We start from the raw sequence: 15,245 nt of genomic DNA on the forward strand, positions 1-15,245 counted from the left end.
TGCTTTAGCTGGGTGAACCTGCATCAAAAGACAATCTTAGTATGTAGCAGGAAATCAGATTGGCTGAAAAGGGGAGGAGGTGGCTCAGGAAAAATTGCAGGGAGAGGTGGGTAAGAAAGTAAAATCTAAGAAGTAAATACAGAAAAAATATAGTGAAGGATGAAGTTGATACCAGTAAAAAAAATCAATGACTTAAAGGAGATACCAGAAAATATGGAAATCTTTTAGTCCTACTCTGAGTGAGTTCTAGAAAGAAAAGATCAGCAGATTATCTTGGCAGCAACTGTTTCTGGGTGATGTGCTTGTCGAAAGGGAATAATGCATCTCTTGCTGTCTGCCCTTAAAAAGAGAGTGAAAGTGTACAGAGTTCCTTTTTTTCTCCTTTGCAGAGTAGTTAATTTATTTTTTACCATTAATGGTTCTGGTTTGGGTTTCTTTGTTTGTTTATGTTGTTAGCAGTCATTTTGAAGTTAGAAGTAATATTTAACTGGTACAAGTTTATGAAAGGATTTTTTTTTAAAATTTAAATACACCTGATGCTTATTGGTGCCTCATATGGAAATAATGTTGTTGATAGCTTTATAATTAAGAGAGAGCAACAAAACAGAATAGATTTTCTTTTGAGTGTGATAGCCCATTATTTTGGTCTTACAAAACACCCCATATATAGAATTTATTTTCCTGGGAAAAGCTGGTAGAAACTGAAAACATTCTCCTAACTTAGAATGACAGCTTGAAGAAATTTTCTGTTATGCTTTCATCTATAGTTCCTTTAAAAGAATTTTAATTTAAAGAAATTTAAACCATTCAGAGAGAGAGAGGCTTATCAGTTTGGTTGACTTGGGTTTTTTAATGTAAAATATTTGTTTTATTATTATGTGGAAAAGAAAAAAGCTTGAGACATTGCTAGTATATAAAGAATGAAAATTGATGTTTTCTAAAACTTTACCCAAAACCTGAAGAGATGTATAGAGTATCTGTGCTATGTTACACAAAGTTCTTGGGAGAGTAGTCCTGTGTATTTCAGGTTGGCTATCTAGAGGCAATGGCCACATCTTGTTTTATCTCTTTTTTTCTGTTTCACATCAAATGAGATAAAAGCAGTCTGCATATTTGCAAATCAGTAATTTAAAAGCAGTTGAATATCACAGCAATGATCAAAGAGGAAGGACAGTAATTGTGTTTTTGTGAATTCAGAGCCAGTCTTGCACAGAGAAAAGGAAGTATAATGTAGAATATCTGAGTTAGCAGCATCCATCCTGTGCATGGAAGAAGGCAAGGACTCCATTAAAGAGTGTGCAACCAAATAGTTAAAGATTATTTTTATATGCATAAAAACAGTGAGCTGAACTTGGATATCCAATTTTTCTGTTACTTGTGTCTTGATTATGTAAATAAATGAAAACATCTTGGGTTTCTGTTGTATATTTCTACAGTTTTGGCTTTATAAACAAATGTGTTCCAATAGCTAATTTCAAAACTAACAATTCTGTAATTAAGGAAGCAAGTACAGCCTATGATAATTCTTAATTCTCAGGGAGATGATCAAGTTGAAGGGAAAAAGCTCAATTAGTGCTGATATTTTTGTGTTCTAATCTAGCCATTCCCACACTCTCTGTCCATTGCTGTGCTCCACTTTTGCAATTACAATATAATGAAGGCATTGTTCAAATTTCTTCTCCAGATCAGGGGGACATACCAGAGGAGTGTGAAAGTGATGTCTTGCATCCATCTGGGGACATTGTCGATGGAAACTGTGTCACAGCCCCTGTGCCAGCAACAGCCACTTCACTGCAGGATTTAAGTGAGTTCTCAGCTCAGACACAAAAGAAAGTACCCTTTTAAAATGTCAAATGTGTAACACAGCCAAATATTTAAGAGTCTGTAGGTATGTAGGCTGGTGTGATTTAAAAAATTTTCAAGAAAGTGCCATTTCTGTAATAAAGAGAAAGGAGTGTTTTCCTTTGCTTTTTTGTATGGGGATGAGTTTTTTCATCCTGGTTTTAGTTAAATTTGCTTTTAATTTAAACATTCTTGCCACCCATCCCACCACCCCCCCATCCAGCCTCTTGTGAGATGATTATTTTTTCTTTAAGATAATTATTAAATATAATTTCTGCTCTTGATAGGAATGAGACATTAAATGTTGTAAAGTATTTTATGTACTGCTTATCTGGATTTTTAAAAATTTATTCTTGACTATGTAGGTGAACTGTATTATCACAATGCAGTTTTAATTCTTTGGATAGATGAGAATAATATATATAGTCAGCATATGCTGCCTTTCTAATTATTCTAGATGGAAACATTATGGTTCTTTTTATTTACAGAAGGGCTTTCTAGCTTCTTATGTATTCCCAGGCCTTAGTTTGCCCATCTCATTGCTATCTAATGCTGTTCTTTGTACACAGCTTTTTAAATACATTGGTCATATCAGCTGCATGTCCTGCAATAATTTTCCAAGGGGTTTTAAATACTTTGCTTTATAAATATAAAGAATTGTATCCAACCACATTGTAGAGGGGGAAAGAATAAAGTAACATGGCCTTTAAATAGGGATAATAAAGGTTTGTTTAATAAGAACAGCCATGACAGGAATGAGAAGTGCACAGATCTGTCAAATCTCTGGCCTGTACTTTGGCTCTACTCGTTAATTCTTGGTGAGTCATTTATTAGACTAAAAAATGTTTGGAGGTGGGAAAACACATGACCCCATACCCAAGAGTAAGTTTGGTGTATGTGCAAACAATATATGCAGTTGTTTTTCATTTGCTGTTAACGTTATACAGGAGCCTGGGACTGATTTGTATGCTCTTGTAGTGATCACTGAACTACATAAATCAAACTACAGATGTTGAAATAATTTTTCACAGCGGTGCTGGATCAAAGGCACATTGAAGAACAGAACAGAGAAGTTGAGAAAAACTTAGAAGAAGAAAGGAAAGCAGGAGAAGAAAGGAAAGCGAAAGAACAGGAAGCTTTGGAAAGCGAGCAAAAAGAAATGGAAAAACTTAACGAAGAGACGGTAATTTAATTTCTGACAGTAATGCAGCTTTGTAGTGACTTGCATTTTAGGATTGCTATATGTGTTACTTGGTTAAAATTAGATTTTTATTCCATGAAGTGAAAGTAGTAGAGGCTAAGTTATTTTATGTACTTGTCTGATTAACTAGAGTCTCACTAGAGTGTCTCCTTATGCAAAGTGACTTTTTCACTGGAAACAGATGCCTTTCCTTCCCTGCCTCATGTAACTGGAAGCTACAATTTTATGGCCGCTGTCACCATGCTGTTGGAACAAGCTGAACATTTGCTGTCTCTGTGGTGTGGCCTCTGCAGGTGGGGACACCACCAGAATATGTTCATGTCCATCTGTCAGGACTTCCAGGGTACTCTGGGAAGCAGAGGGTATAAGGAGACCTTGAGTTTGCTTAAATCCCTTTGAGCTTAAACACTTAGTGTTTAGTGTTCTGGATTTTTAGGTCCTGTTTAATACTGTTTAGATTGGTGTGTTTTACTGAGTTTAATGTGAAATTCTGCATGTATTGCAGGTAGTAAGGTATAAATGTATTTTTCTAATCAGTATTTATTTTTTTTGTGTCTTAAAGTATAACCAAGACTTGATGAAAACAGATGAAGAAATAGAAGAGGGAGTAAAATCTGAGCATAGTAACACTGCTGCTGAAAATAATGTAAAGGATCCTCCTTCCAATCCATTAGAAAAATACATGAGAATAATTCAGCAGAGCAGAGAGCAGGAACTGGCAAACAAGGTGATTATTCTCAAAACACAGTCCCAAAAATATTATTGACCAAATTTTTGTCTTGCTAAGCATGCTTAGAATGAAAACAGTATTCACATTTAATTTTTTCTTCATTTATAAACTTTATGTAACAACCTGCAGAGCAGAGTGTTTGGGTTTGTATTGGAAAAGTGTGATGATCTAAAAGAAAAAACATGGAAAGCTTGCTGGTATCCTCTGGTTGCTGGTATCCTCTGGGTGAGGGGTTTGTTAGTTTGTTTAAGGTACTAGGACAGTATCTAAAAGTCCTCAATTTTTAGCTTAAACGGCATTTAAATACAGTCTGAACCTACACATGTCAGGTTGTGTTCCTCTAACAAATTTATTCTGGCAAAATGGAAAATCAGACATTAAAGAAGAGGTATGGGTGGACATTACTTCAGTGAAGGAATGCAGGATGCTTTTGTTCAGACATGATCCCAGTCTAAATTTCCAAAGTTTTACTATTCTAGATCCAGTGTAGCATTTGTAGAAATAGGGTTGGTCCTTCAGAAGATTTTTATTTTCAGTTATGAGCCTTAAAAATCCAGATGCTATTATTAGGTCACTTAGACCTAACTGGTTAGAGAAAGTGTATTTTCCTCTTGGTTACCAGGATTCAAAAAAAGAAGAAATAAGAGAAGGGTCACCTTCAGAAGGACTTCTGTCTACTGAAAATGATGACAGGTAAGGCTCATGTATTAATCATTTCTACTACTCCATATTAACAAATAATAATAGCTCTAATATATAGTTGTTATAGATTTGGTATGAATTATGCTAAGAGACACCTGCCTCCTTAGAAACCAAAATAAATTATTAATCAAAAGCAGTTGTGTCAGAAAAATTCAGGATCCTTCCAATTCTTGTATATGCAAGTTAAGCGCTGTGTGTAACTCACATCTGAGAGCTGCACTTGATCATCTGTTTCAGTAGTTGTGGCACTCACAATTTTTTATCTGCAATTGAGCAGCGTCCAACTTCCTTCACAGAGAGCTGGAGTTTGAGGGATTGTTCTTGGGTGATGTCACCCTGGGTTTGTCTGTGCTGCACCTTGCCCATAGTCTATTCCTAGCTTTGACTTTTCAGTAGCATTGTGGACTTTTAAGATGCTCTATTCAGAGATTTTGTCTGCCTGCACTGAGTCACAACAACCCAGGCACTTCCTCTGGTTCTCTCTAGGCATTGATAAATACAGATGTGTGTTTTAGTTGCTTGCCAGAGAAAAACCAAACAATCCTCCTCTAAATTATTCCAAGATGTAGAATTGAAAATAAGCAAAAAAATACGGAGCAGTTAGGAAAAAAACCCCATAAAGGTTCACTATAACCATAGTTATGATTCACTGTTGTCTGTGCTGTTAAACAGACCCTACCCTGCTGCTCCTGAATTGGCACCAGTTGCGTTGTTTTCACTTAGTGAGCACTACAGAAGATAGTTCTGCTTTTTGAGGTATAGGTGATGGCTTTCAGTTAATGAAGGCCCAAATCCTCCTGCTTTTGGATTGGTTTTATTGTCAGCAGTTCACTGAAACAGCAGTCTCTTAACTTCTGTTTTAAAATGACTATTAAGATTTAAGATAAACTACATTGGACTCATACCACTTTATTTTCCTCCCTCCTATAATCAATACAGTCTTGCAGACATTTCTCACGGAGACGTGGATGAAAGCTTCTGGTGAACAATAGCTACTGATTTTTTTAATTTTTATTATTATTATGAGAGATATTTTTAAAGTGGTTTTGTGCTTTCTAATAAATGTTAGTCACCAACACTGCAGGCTGTGTAATTATAAATTAATAAAGTGGATTTTGATCTGTTTCATCACTTCAGTCATTCATTTCAAACAGGGAGTCCTGATGTGCTACTAATCCAGGAGGAAGCCCTTGGGTGGGGTGAGAGAAAGAAAGAACAAAGCAGGGAACAGAAACTGATCAGTATGTTTGGGTAGATTTGTGTTGGCACTGAATTCCTCTAAACTTTGTAAATTTTGCCAACCCCCGTCCCCCAGTGTTTCAAAGTGTGGATGAAAGGAAGAAAAAATTCCCTCATCATCACCTGCTTTTAAAGGTGTCCCGTGGAGGCACTTGGCTCACACAGCTTCAGAGTACTGAGTGTGGCAGACCCAAAATAAGGCGTCCCTTCTGCTGCACGGCAGGGGCAGGAGTCACTTTCAAAAGCAGCCCCTCTCATGTATCACCTTGTTGGTATTAACCAGCCCAGAATGGAGAGATTAAAATAAAAGAGTTAAATGCTATTTAACTCATCTTTATTTAAGCTTTGTATTTTGTAGGTAGATTATAGGCAAGATCATTAAACTTTATTTACAGTATAAAATACAGTAGTTTTTATCAATGAAGTAATTTTGGGTGGCAGCATATATTACAACTTGCACTGCATTTGAGGCTGCTCATCTTGAACTAACTACAAGAACATGAAGCCAAGTTTGACAGAATTTAGGGGCAAGAAACCAAAGCTCTGTCTTGAATTTGCTGGATGTTTAAACACAATGTACCAAAACTGTGACAGATACAAACTTTGCTTTTTGAAATGAAGCTAAAATGTGATGTGGTGGTTACTCTGATTTTGCATGCTGCTTCATTTGGTGTTGCAGCCACTCTGGCCTTTACAGAATTTCTGAGTGACTGCTCCAGTCGGATGTGGGGAAGGGGTAGTGCTTGTTGCATTATGCTGGCCTGGAACAACTACCACTACTGCATGCTGCACACAACTGCTGCTGCAGCTGCACCTGCAGAGCAGCCCTGCCCCAGGCAGGAGGGCAGGGAGCTCTGGAACAGAACGTGTTTCACCTCAGATAGACATAAAGCCTAGAGAAGCACTGCCATGGAGTAGCTGTAGGTCTGGGTTCAAATAAGCATACACAAGTGTTGTCTATTATCTACAAATATTTATTTTAACACTTGGATGTAACTACAGGAAGCCCTTGGCACTGATAGAAAATATTGATTCACTGTTAGGTTACAAAAATTTATACATAGCAAAATTTAATGCTCTTTACATAAAAATATTAGACTACTTAAACAAAACTTCAAAAACTCCCAGTAATAGCTACACTGAATTAGAAAAGAATTAGGCTTTAAGACACTGCCTCCATTATTACCCTTATGCAAACACTGGGCTAGAACATCACCTGCATTGCTGTAGAAATGTCTCCTTCATGCAACAGGTAAGAACATACACTAGGCTATTTTGTCATATTTGCTCTACATCAATCAACTTTGCCCCTTTTTTGAAACTGTCAAATTAGACTTCAATAGTTAACAAAAGAAATTATATTTGAAGTTAATACCCCCCAAAAATGCCTTTTCTCTTAATACTGATTTGAAGGAATTTGTGCTTCCTTTGATGTATATTCAGCAGTCAAAACTACCAAACCACATGTCAGCTTAGCAGGGGTATGACTTGAATGTTTTTTTCAAATGAATGATGTATTTTTACTTTTCCCCCCCAACATTTATATATATATATATATATATCATATAGAACAAACACCAAATATACCATCACTAATACTCAAGATATCACTGAATGCTTCTGAAAAAAAACATTAATTAGAAGGCAGACTTCTATGGGAAATGACTTTAAAATGGCACCAGTTTGTTTGTTGGTTTTTTTTTTTTCTGAACACCACGTTTTCTTAGTGTGCTAATTAATTTGTAAAAAGGAAAACACATAAGCACTGACTATAAATTTGCTAAGCACCAAGATAGAGAAAGGTGGACATCCTGTATTATTTTTATGGCTGCAAATTTTATTGTTTGTGTAAAACTCTGCAAACTTTCTCATCCGCTCATTTGGAATTGTCAGATCAGTGTCATTTTAATAAGGTAACACTTTCACTTACTTAAAATGTAGGATAATGGTCTCCTGCCACTATATAAATGCTACAACATTTATAGAAAATAAATATTAAGGCAAAGCTGACATTTATTTTCAAAGAAGGGGATCATTATCCAGATCCAGGGATCTACATTCCATTAAATAGTTAATAAAAAGATTAGAACTTGGGAGATCTGCTCGACCCTCAGGTGAGCACAGGGATGTGACGTGTGGCACAGGAGCAGAGCTGCTCCCATGGCCCAGGTGTGGGGCACTCCCAAACACCCCCCTGCACCACCTGGGAGCTGCTGCAGCTGTGCCATCACACACACACAGGAGCTCCTCTCAGAAATCCCAGCTGGACACGGGTTCCTTTGGGAGGTGCTCAGTCACACACCCTGCACGTGCCCGAGGTCTGCACAGATCTACTGCCTGCTCGGCTGGGGCAGCCGCCACCGTTTGGTGCAGGGCGTCATGCTCTAGAACAAGTCAAATATTAAACACCAAGTCTCAAAGAAGAATAATTTGGTCACTTTTTGTAAAGTGTTGCCTTTTAAAATGCCTGGAATAAACCCTCCATTCTCTTTTAGAAAGGATGGAAGATTACCAATGGAACAATTTCCCTAAAAAAGTTTTCCAGGAGCTGGAATGTGAAGCTTTTACACTTCTCTCTAATTTTGTTTGCTAGACACACATCTGTACTGCAGAGCAGCTATTTGCTGATTTGTCAGAGCTACAGAACTCTTCTGCTGAATTATTGTGGCAAACATTTATGTGTAAGAATTGAGTTGCTCTTTTGACCGAGACTGGATATCCTGAAGCTCCTGCTCTTCTTTTGCTTTGATATCTTGGTAGGCCTGCATTTTGCTTGCATCCTTTAAGTAGGCCCAGTTAGAAGACAGTATCATGAGGAAGTGGATCTGGAAGAGAAGGGTGAGCATGATGGCGAGTGAGCATGTCAAGAGGCAAAGCAAGCTGCTAGTCAGATTAATAGACGCTCTTTAAAATAACGACCAAAAAAATAGTTATTCTACGTTAATAAGCATTCTGTTATTAAAACAAGCACAGAGGCTATTTTTCAAAGATCTCTAGAATTTGGCATGCTAATAATTCAGTTTGTTATTCACAATTTAGAGAAAGTTAGTACAACAATATTAAAATGAGCTACAGAGTTGTACGGGTCAATTAAAATGCAGAATGGGGGGAAGCAGGAGAACAGTTTTGTACGTGGCAATATACGGAATCTGTAAACTACGAGGTGCTCAGAAGAACTGCTCTCTAAGGTCGTGGTGTTTATGCATATCCAAGCCCAGAGCCCGGCAGGTCTTTTCCCCCAACAAGCAGATGAGAATTCCACCCTCCCCCTGGAAGAAAACCTGAAACTGTGAACCGTTTTATTTACGTGAACAAGGCTACATTAACACATCGAAAAATTAAACATCAAAACATGAGTCCAAAACTAAGCAAAAGCATGCAATGTCTGGGTTAAGAAGTCTTAATCCTGTATTTTTATAGCTACGTTTTAAACTTCCATTGTCCAACTTCAGGTGAAGAGTTGTATATAGCAAACGGTTCTCTTTTTAAAATTATTATGTGTTTGTTTTTCTAGTTTGTGCATTCGTCTCTTGCCAACTTCTTTTGCCCATACTTCATGCAAAAACATCTACATCTGAAAACATTGATTCACTTCTCCTTCGTTCTTCCCCCCAACACTGTGAAAAGGTCCCTGTGATCTATGCATGGTTTTGCTTCCTGTGCAGTCATACTTACATTTTTGAGATCTGGCTACTGAGAAATCAGTTACTAAAGTGCAGCCATACAAGAGCAGAAGCTATTTATATGCTGTTTCTTACTAGTTCAGGGTCCAGAAGAAAAAATGTGATTGTTTTACGCAGAGCTAAGACAAGGATTTATTTTTTTAGATTAAGAGTATCATTTGGCATGCACTTAAGAGTGAGAGAAAATAATTGATTTCATCATCCATGGAATCACTTGGAAACACAAGCAAATTAATTCATAATACCTGGGCTTCTGACCTCTGCCAACACAGACTGGCACTACTTAGTTATTCCTTTTCTTTCACACATGCATATTTTGCATGCTTAGGGGCATTTGTATTTGGTGTTCATGGCGAAGAATAAATTAATGCATCTGACCCTGAACTGTTCCAGTATTTGTTTGAGATGACTGTTAGAAATCAAGTGGAGACCTGAAATTAAAACATCCCCTTTTCAGAAGGATGCTTTATAAATACCCCTACAGTAACTGAATCCTCTCAACATGAAAAAATAGCCAGATCTCATCCACATCATAGTTCATATACAAGAAGTCATTTCATTAATTTGATAAGCTAAACGATGCTTACTGAAGCTATTTACAATTACTGTAACAAAATCCAAAAAGCTAGACTTTTAGTCTAGGGTGTCAGTGGTATTTCAAGCTACGCAATGCAGCTTTTTACTGGGCTTATACAATTTAGAATTTAGTGCAGCAATCTTCCCGACTCTTAAACTTCAAAACAGCATAGTTATATGTAGTAGCCATCATGTAGATCAGCTGGTGGAAGAGAACAAAATACAGGAGAGTAAGATACAACAAGGTGACGGCTCAAGCCCACTTGGGCAACTCTCGATACTTTTACAACAGATGTTACTCTGATCTCCTTCCAGGGTGAAGATGCAAATAAATAACCTGCCATTTCTCTGGGGAGGATAACCCAGTACAAGTCCTAAGGCCATGTTGTCAGCCAGTTGTGAGTGTTACACCAGGGCTTGGCTGGCACAAGGTTAGAAGCTGGCCACTAGAGGAAGCGTTAGAGAGGAACGAGTCATCCCCGCCGCTACCTGGAACGGGCACTGCAGGGCTGGACCAGTCAATCTGCCTGGCTCCAGGCAAAGGAAACCAAGAGGTTATAAGCAGCTGATCAAATAAACTACAAAATGAAAATAAATAGTGGAAATAAAAGCAGAAATAGTGGATAGAAGTAGGATTTTGAAAGGACATGCAAATCATTTTTTCCTAAGTATGGGGGAGGCGGGTTAAGGTGACTTCCTAAAGCAAAAGTTGGGGACCTGCTGACTTGTGATGACCAAACCACAGCAGCAAATAATGGTGATTACAGCTCACCCCCCCTCATGTCTAGTATCACTACCTTTAATATATACAAAATTTAATCTTAAAGCATTTTAAGCCTAAAATGAACATTTTTAATTATAAAACAACAAAAAATACTACCCACCAATGCTATGACAGTGGCACCAGCTCCAGCACAAGCCACAATGAACAGGTGATAGGACATGTAGAACTAGAGAAAAAACATGTTAAAAACATTGAAGTAATTCATAAGGAATGCATTAGAAATGCATAATAAAATTGCTTTTCAAGTGTTCTAGAGAATAAGGATAATAAAACCATCTTTGTAACATGGTAGCAAAGCTTTAGAAAATAAAAATCTGAAAATAATTTTCTTTTTTTTTTTTGATGATGTAACAATTATTTCATTGTTACAGTTAAAGCAATCTCTTTATACTACTAGCATGAGTTCTCTCCAAAAACTTTAATCAAGTATTTATTACATGGTGCCCAGGTGACTTGTAGGCAAAAGCTGCACACAGGTTACATTTCTGTACCTCATTCGTGTTGCAGATGTTCTCTAAAATTGGGCCACAGGCTTTGCCAGGTACAGCATTCCAAGGGATAATACCTGAAATACCACAGAAAAGAAACCACTAATTTTAGCAATCAACACATGCTGTCTGTTCCTCTCATCTTTTTCACCCACTTGCCAGTTGTGTTCCCATTCTGGGCATCCCTGCATTGACCAGAACAGCTTGGAGCTGGCAGCAGGAATTCAAACAACCCTCTCAGGTTATGCTTTCCCCTCACACTGAGGGCTGCTGCTAAGGCATGTTCTCAGATGTGGTTTTCCCATCTGGCAGCCAAACAGTTGGTTGGATTTTTGCATTTTGGGTCCAGTTGCACACTCTGCCTACTCCCTCAGCACAGAAGAGAGAATCTGCATCTCAGAGGTACTTGGCACCTTTCAGGGTAGCACTTACTAGATGAGGTTCTACTTGAACAAGAAACTACTGTGGAAGGGTGTGAGTACAGAGCTAGAGGGAAGAATGACAGGATTTTTTTCTGATTTAGTTCCAATAGATAAAAAGCATCAAGTGAACACTGCTACAAGAAAGTTCAGTCTGCTGCACCTCATATACTCCCAATTACTTTTCTTACATGATTGCAAAGTCTGAAAAGTCAACAGAATCTAGCAGATTTAAAATAACATAAACTTTTAGGCCTGTAACAAATGTAAAGCTTAAGCAAAACCTATTTGAATTAAGAGAAATCCAGTTTGTTTTCCCATATAACTTTGCATTTCAACCCAGCTGGTTGGAATTAGCAATTCTATACATGGGAGGTCATTGCAATTATCTCAGGATGGCATGGCTTTCAAAAAGATTTTATAGGATTTTCTTCCAAGTCAGCTTCTTCTCTTCAACTGCTGCTTACAATTCCAGCCTTTTAGCTACTGCTTCCACCCAAAAATGTGAGAGAAGTTCAGTGACACGTTGTCTGTTCGGGAACTGCTGTCTCCCATCAATCACTGAAACCCAAATGGTTTTACTGATCAGGGGACCAACACAACCCTATACAGCACTAATGCAGCTGCAAAACAACCAAGAGAAGCAGGAAGGTGGAGGAGCACATCTCCCTTCACTCCTAGGCTTTGCTGCTGAAGAAAATGTCTTCCCAGCCTCTTGCTGTGAGCTGCTAAAATAGAATGTGTACGTTTAACTGATTTGAAGACTTGCTTTTAAAATTAGTGCATCTTTTCTTCCACTGCACTTACCTGGACGGGAGATCAAAGCCAAGCTTTCTTACTTTCTCAACTTTGAATCCATTTTCTCAGCTTTGAATGACTTAGTCCAAAGAAAGAAACATTCCTAGAAAATGCTAGCTAGAATGAAGCCAAAAGTAATGGTGACAGAAGATCTTCTGCACAAAGGAAGCTGAAAAGATTAACTTCAGGAAAAACTCACCATTAAGAAATGAAAAGCCTGACCTTATTTTAAGTTATTGTCCCAGCTCCCTCAGATTTCTGCGTGTCATCAGAAAGTGGTATTAATTCATTATTAGTTATGGCAGACTTTTAATTGCAGGTTTTTGTTTGTTTAACTGAAAGTAATTGTAAGAGCAACATGCAGACATTTACTTCATCTTCAAATATAAAACAGCTTTCTGAAAGAACAGAATATATGCATATGGGTTCAAAACCCACAATCTGGTTATCTATTTCTCAGCACTGTGTCCAAGCAATTTATTTTGAGGCTGATCTATTTTCAAACCTATTATTACAGTATTGGAAACTGGTACAAAATCATTTCAGATAAGTGACTTGTCAGTTCAGTTAAATTGATTGCATCTGGAAAGAGATCAGTGTAATGTGAATTAATTAGAAAAGTAATAGCACATTCAGAGATAGAAGATGCTTTTGCATTTGATTCATCTGAAAAGGCTGAGACAAAACTACTGAAGACAGAGCGGGGAGGATGGATAAAGGATTTAATCAGGATTAAAACGAATACCGTATTGCCTGATGTCCACGCAGATCTGGTCCCCTGGAACTGTCACATTGGTCTGAAAAGATTTGATGACTTCACAAGTTGACCAGATGTTATAGAACATAAAGACAGGCACAGCAGAGAAGCCGAAGACCCCGAGCCAGGCCACTCCAAGCACATAGGTGAGGAAAACAAACTGGGCAGAGAAAACACAAATATTTTGTGTTTATTCTTTGAAAAGACTACTTAAATTTTCCTTTAAAATGCTTCAAAGTAATCTTAAGCATACTTTCAGAATTCAAGTGAGAAAGCATTTGATTTTCAAGCACACAAAATCAGTATTCTCATTGCTTACAAATACTTTGGTAGTTTAAGTGCAACAGAGAAAGTAATTCAGACATTTCCTTTTTCATCAGCCTGCTTGAGTAAACAGATTGCCCTCATGTGAAAGAGCAGCCCATTGATTTCTCAAGATTCTCAGCTAAGCAGGGATGCTGGTTGTAGGCTAAAACCAATAAATTCCAACAAAAATCTATTTAAGGGGTTTTTTTTAAATTAACTGTAACATACTAGCATTTCTATACAACTTGCAAATCAAAACCATGCAGTGAATCAATGCTCACAGAGCTTCCTCACACTCCCTGATGTATTGAAATCAATTTGGAATGTAACATTTGAAAATACCTATTTTTGCAAACATACCATGACCGTTAAGAGCAGATCAGAAGGATTCAATTGGTCTAATACTCACTGCCAAGCAGAAAATGAATTACTTCACCTTAGAAAATCAGGGATTTATCGACTAAAATTTGCTGGTTTGGGTTTGCTCTTTAAAAAAACCCGACTACATTACATGCATTTTCTTTGGTTAGATTAAAAGATGTGGCACTGATTGCTTTGCAAATCTCCAGCTTCCTCCTCCCACTAAGCCCCTTCCCTTTTGCCTCCTCTTCAAAGTGTTATGCTGAAACAGTAGCTCTGGCATCAGTTCCTAGCTCCCTCCTCCTGGTGAGACCAGGATTTGGATCCCATTTGGAAGGTGGGGGAATGCTGTTACATCTCCTGGGCTCTCTGTTCGCTGTGGCTGTTCTCTCAGCTGTAGGTGGGCTGGAAAGGCTTCACTTTCAGTAAAGCACTGATGCCCTACTATCTTATAATTTGTGTGCCAGAGGACAGCAGCAAGGAGGGGAGAGGCTCTCAGGGGGGAGCATTCTCAGCCTGACCCCAAACCAAGGGACTGAACTAATGCTGCAGTGGTGGAAGTTTGCATCCCCACAGGTTTTTTCCAGAATAACCCTACAAGTATTTGAGCAACAGCTGAACATCTGGTTAGGTTTCAGTCAAGGGAGGTGGTGTGTGGGGAGGTGGAAGTTCTTGCAAAACTGTGGTCCATAAAACCCCAGACTTTAATTTATAGACAACTCAAGTGGAATGCCCTATTTCATATTAGACAGCACCACACACCAGACCTGTATGTTTTGTTTGAGAATTGAAAATCCTGTCTTTGGATTTTGGGAAGGACCAAGTGGTCCAGGTTAAAGGATTTCTGTAGATACACTACAAATAAAACATGAGTTTGCATATGTGTATGTGGAAGTGTGCATGAGAGGAAGTGCACAAAGCCTTTAAATCCTAAAATAGCCAGGAAAAAATACACTCACTCTCACATTTAATGAGATAACTGTGGGAAATGGCTATTCTGCATTACCAGAGCCAACACAAATTAGGGAAGATGGAAGTCTGTCTTCTGTAGCAACCTTATGCAAGATGGGACTGCCTTTCAGGACTTTGCTCAGTAATGCAATGAAAGAAGTAGAGGAGCTCTTGATCAAAATGGCTAAAGGTCACTGTATGTCCAAATGCCTGTTGCCTGTACTCAGCTGCAGTCACTAGTCTGTTAAACATTTTATCTCCTGACAAACCTTGTTCTAGCCCTAAGGTTTTACACAGCAGCAGACAGGCACTTTTCCTGTCACCACCAAACATTAATGCAGCTTATCAGAGCTCCAAGCCATTCCTCAGCTGGTAAATTCTCTCCTTCATTGTATGGACAAATATGGAC

General features: G+C 38.1%; 2 protein-coding genes across 6 annotated transcripts in view; one reads left to right on the forward strand and one right to left on the reverse strand.

Annotated features, from left to right (window-relative positions):
• OFD1 (OFD1 centriole and centriolar satellite protein) overlaps nt 1-5,614 on the forward strand; it is a 29,528-nt gene extending 23,914 nt beyond the window's left edge. The window contains exons 19-23 of the mRNA XM_041472299.1: nt 1,685-1,804; nt 2,874-3,025; nt 3,606-3,770; nt 4,396-4,466; nt 5,415-5,614. Coding sequence (XP_041328233.1) covers nt 1,685-1,804; nt 2,874-3,025; nt 3,606-3,770; nt 4,396-4,466; nt 5,415-5,460 — 554 coding nt within the window. The 3' untranslated portion in view covers nt 5,461-5,614. The remainder of the gene's footprint in view (nt 1-1,684; nt 1,805-2,873; nt 3,026-3,605; nt 3,771-4,395; nt 4,467-5,414) is intronic.
• Nucleotides 5,615-6,031: 417 nt separating this feature from the next.
• Nucleotides 6,032-15,245, reverse strand: part of GPM6B (glycoprotein M6B) — a 106,934-nt gene continuing 97,720 nt past the window's right edge. For 3 of the 5 annotated variants that reach the window (XM_041472303.1, XM_041472302.1, XM_041472300.1), the window contains 4 exons: nt 13,208-13,379; nt 11,249-11,322; nt 10,858-10,923; nt 6,032-8,539 (listed from right to left, as the gene is read on the reverse strand). In XM_041472303.1, coding sequence (XP_041328237.1) covers nt 8,390-8,539; nt 10,858-10,923; nt 11,249-11,322; nt 13,208-13,379 — 462 coding nt within the window. In that variant the 3' untranslated portion in view covers nt 6,032-8,389. Of the gene's footprint in view, nt 10,176-10,857; nt 10,924-11,248; nt 11,323-13,207; nt 13,380-15,245 lie in introns of all 5 variants that reach the window. The other 2 variants (XM_041472304.1, XM_041472301.1) reach the window with 1 other exon arrangement.

This window comes from Pyrgilauda ruficollis, unplaced genomic scaffold (genome assembly GCF_017590135.1).
Source record: "Pyrgilauda ruficollis isolate IOZ18807 unplaced genomic scaffold, ASM1759013v1 scaffold29, whole genome shotgun sequence".
Classification (NCBI taxonomy): domain Eukaryota; kingdom Metazoa; phylum Chordata; class Aves; order Passeriformes; family Passeridae; genus Pyrgilauda; species Pyrgilauda ruficollis.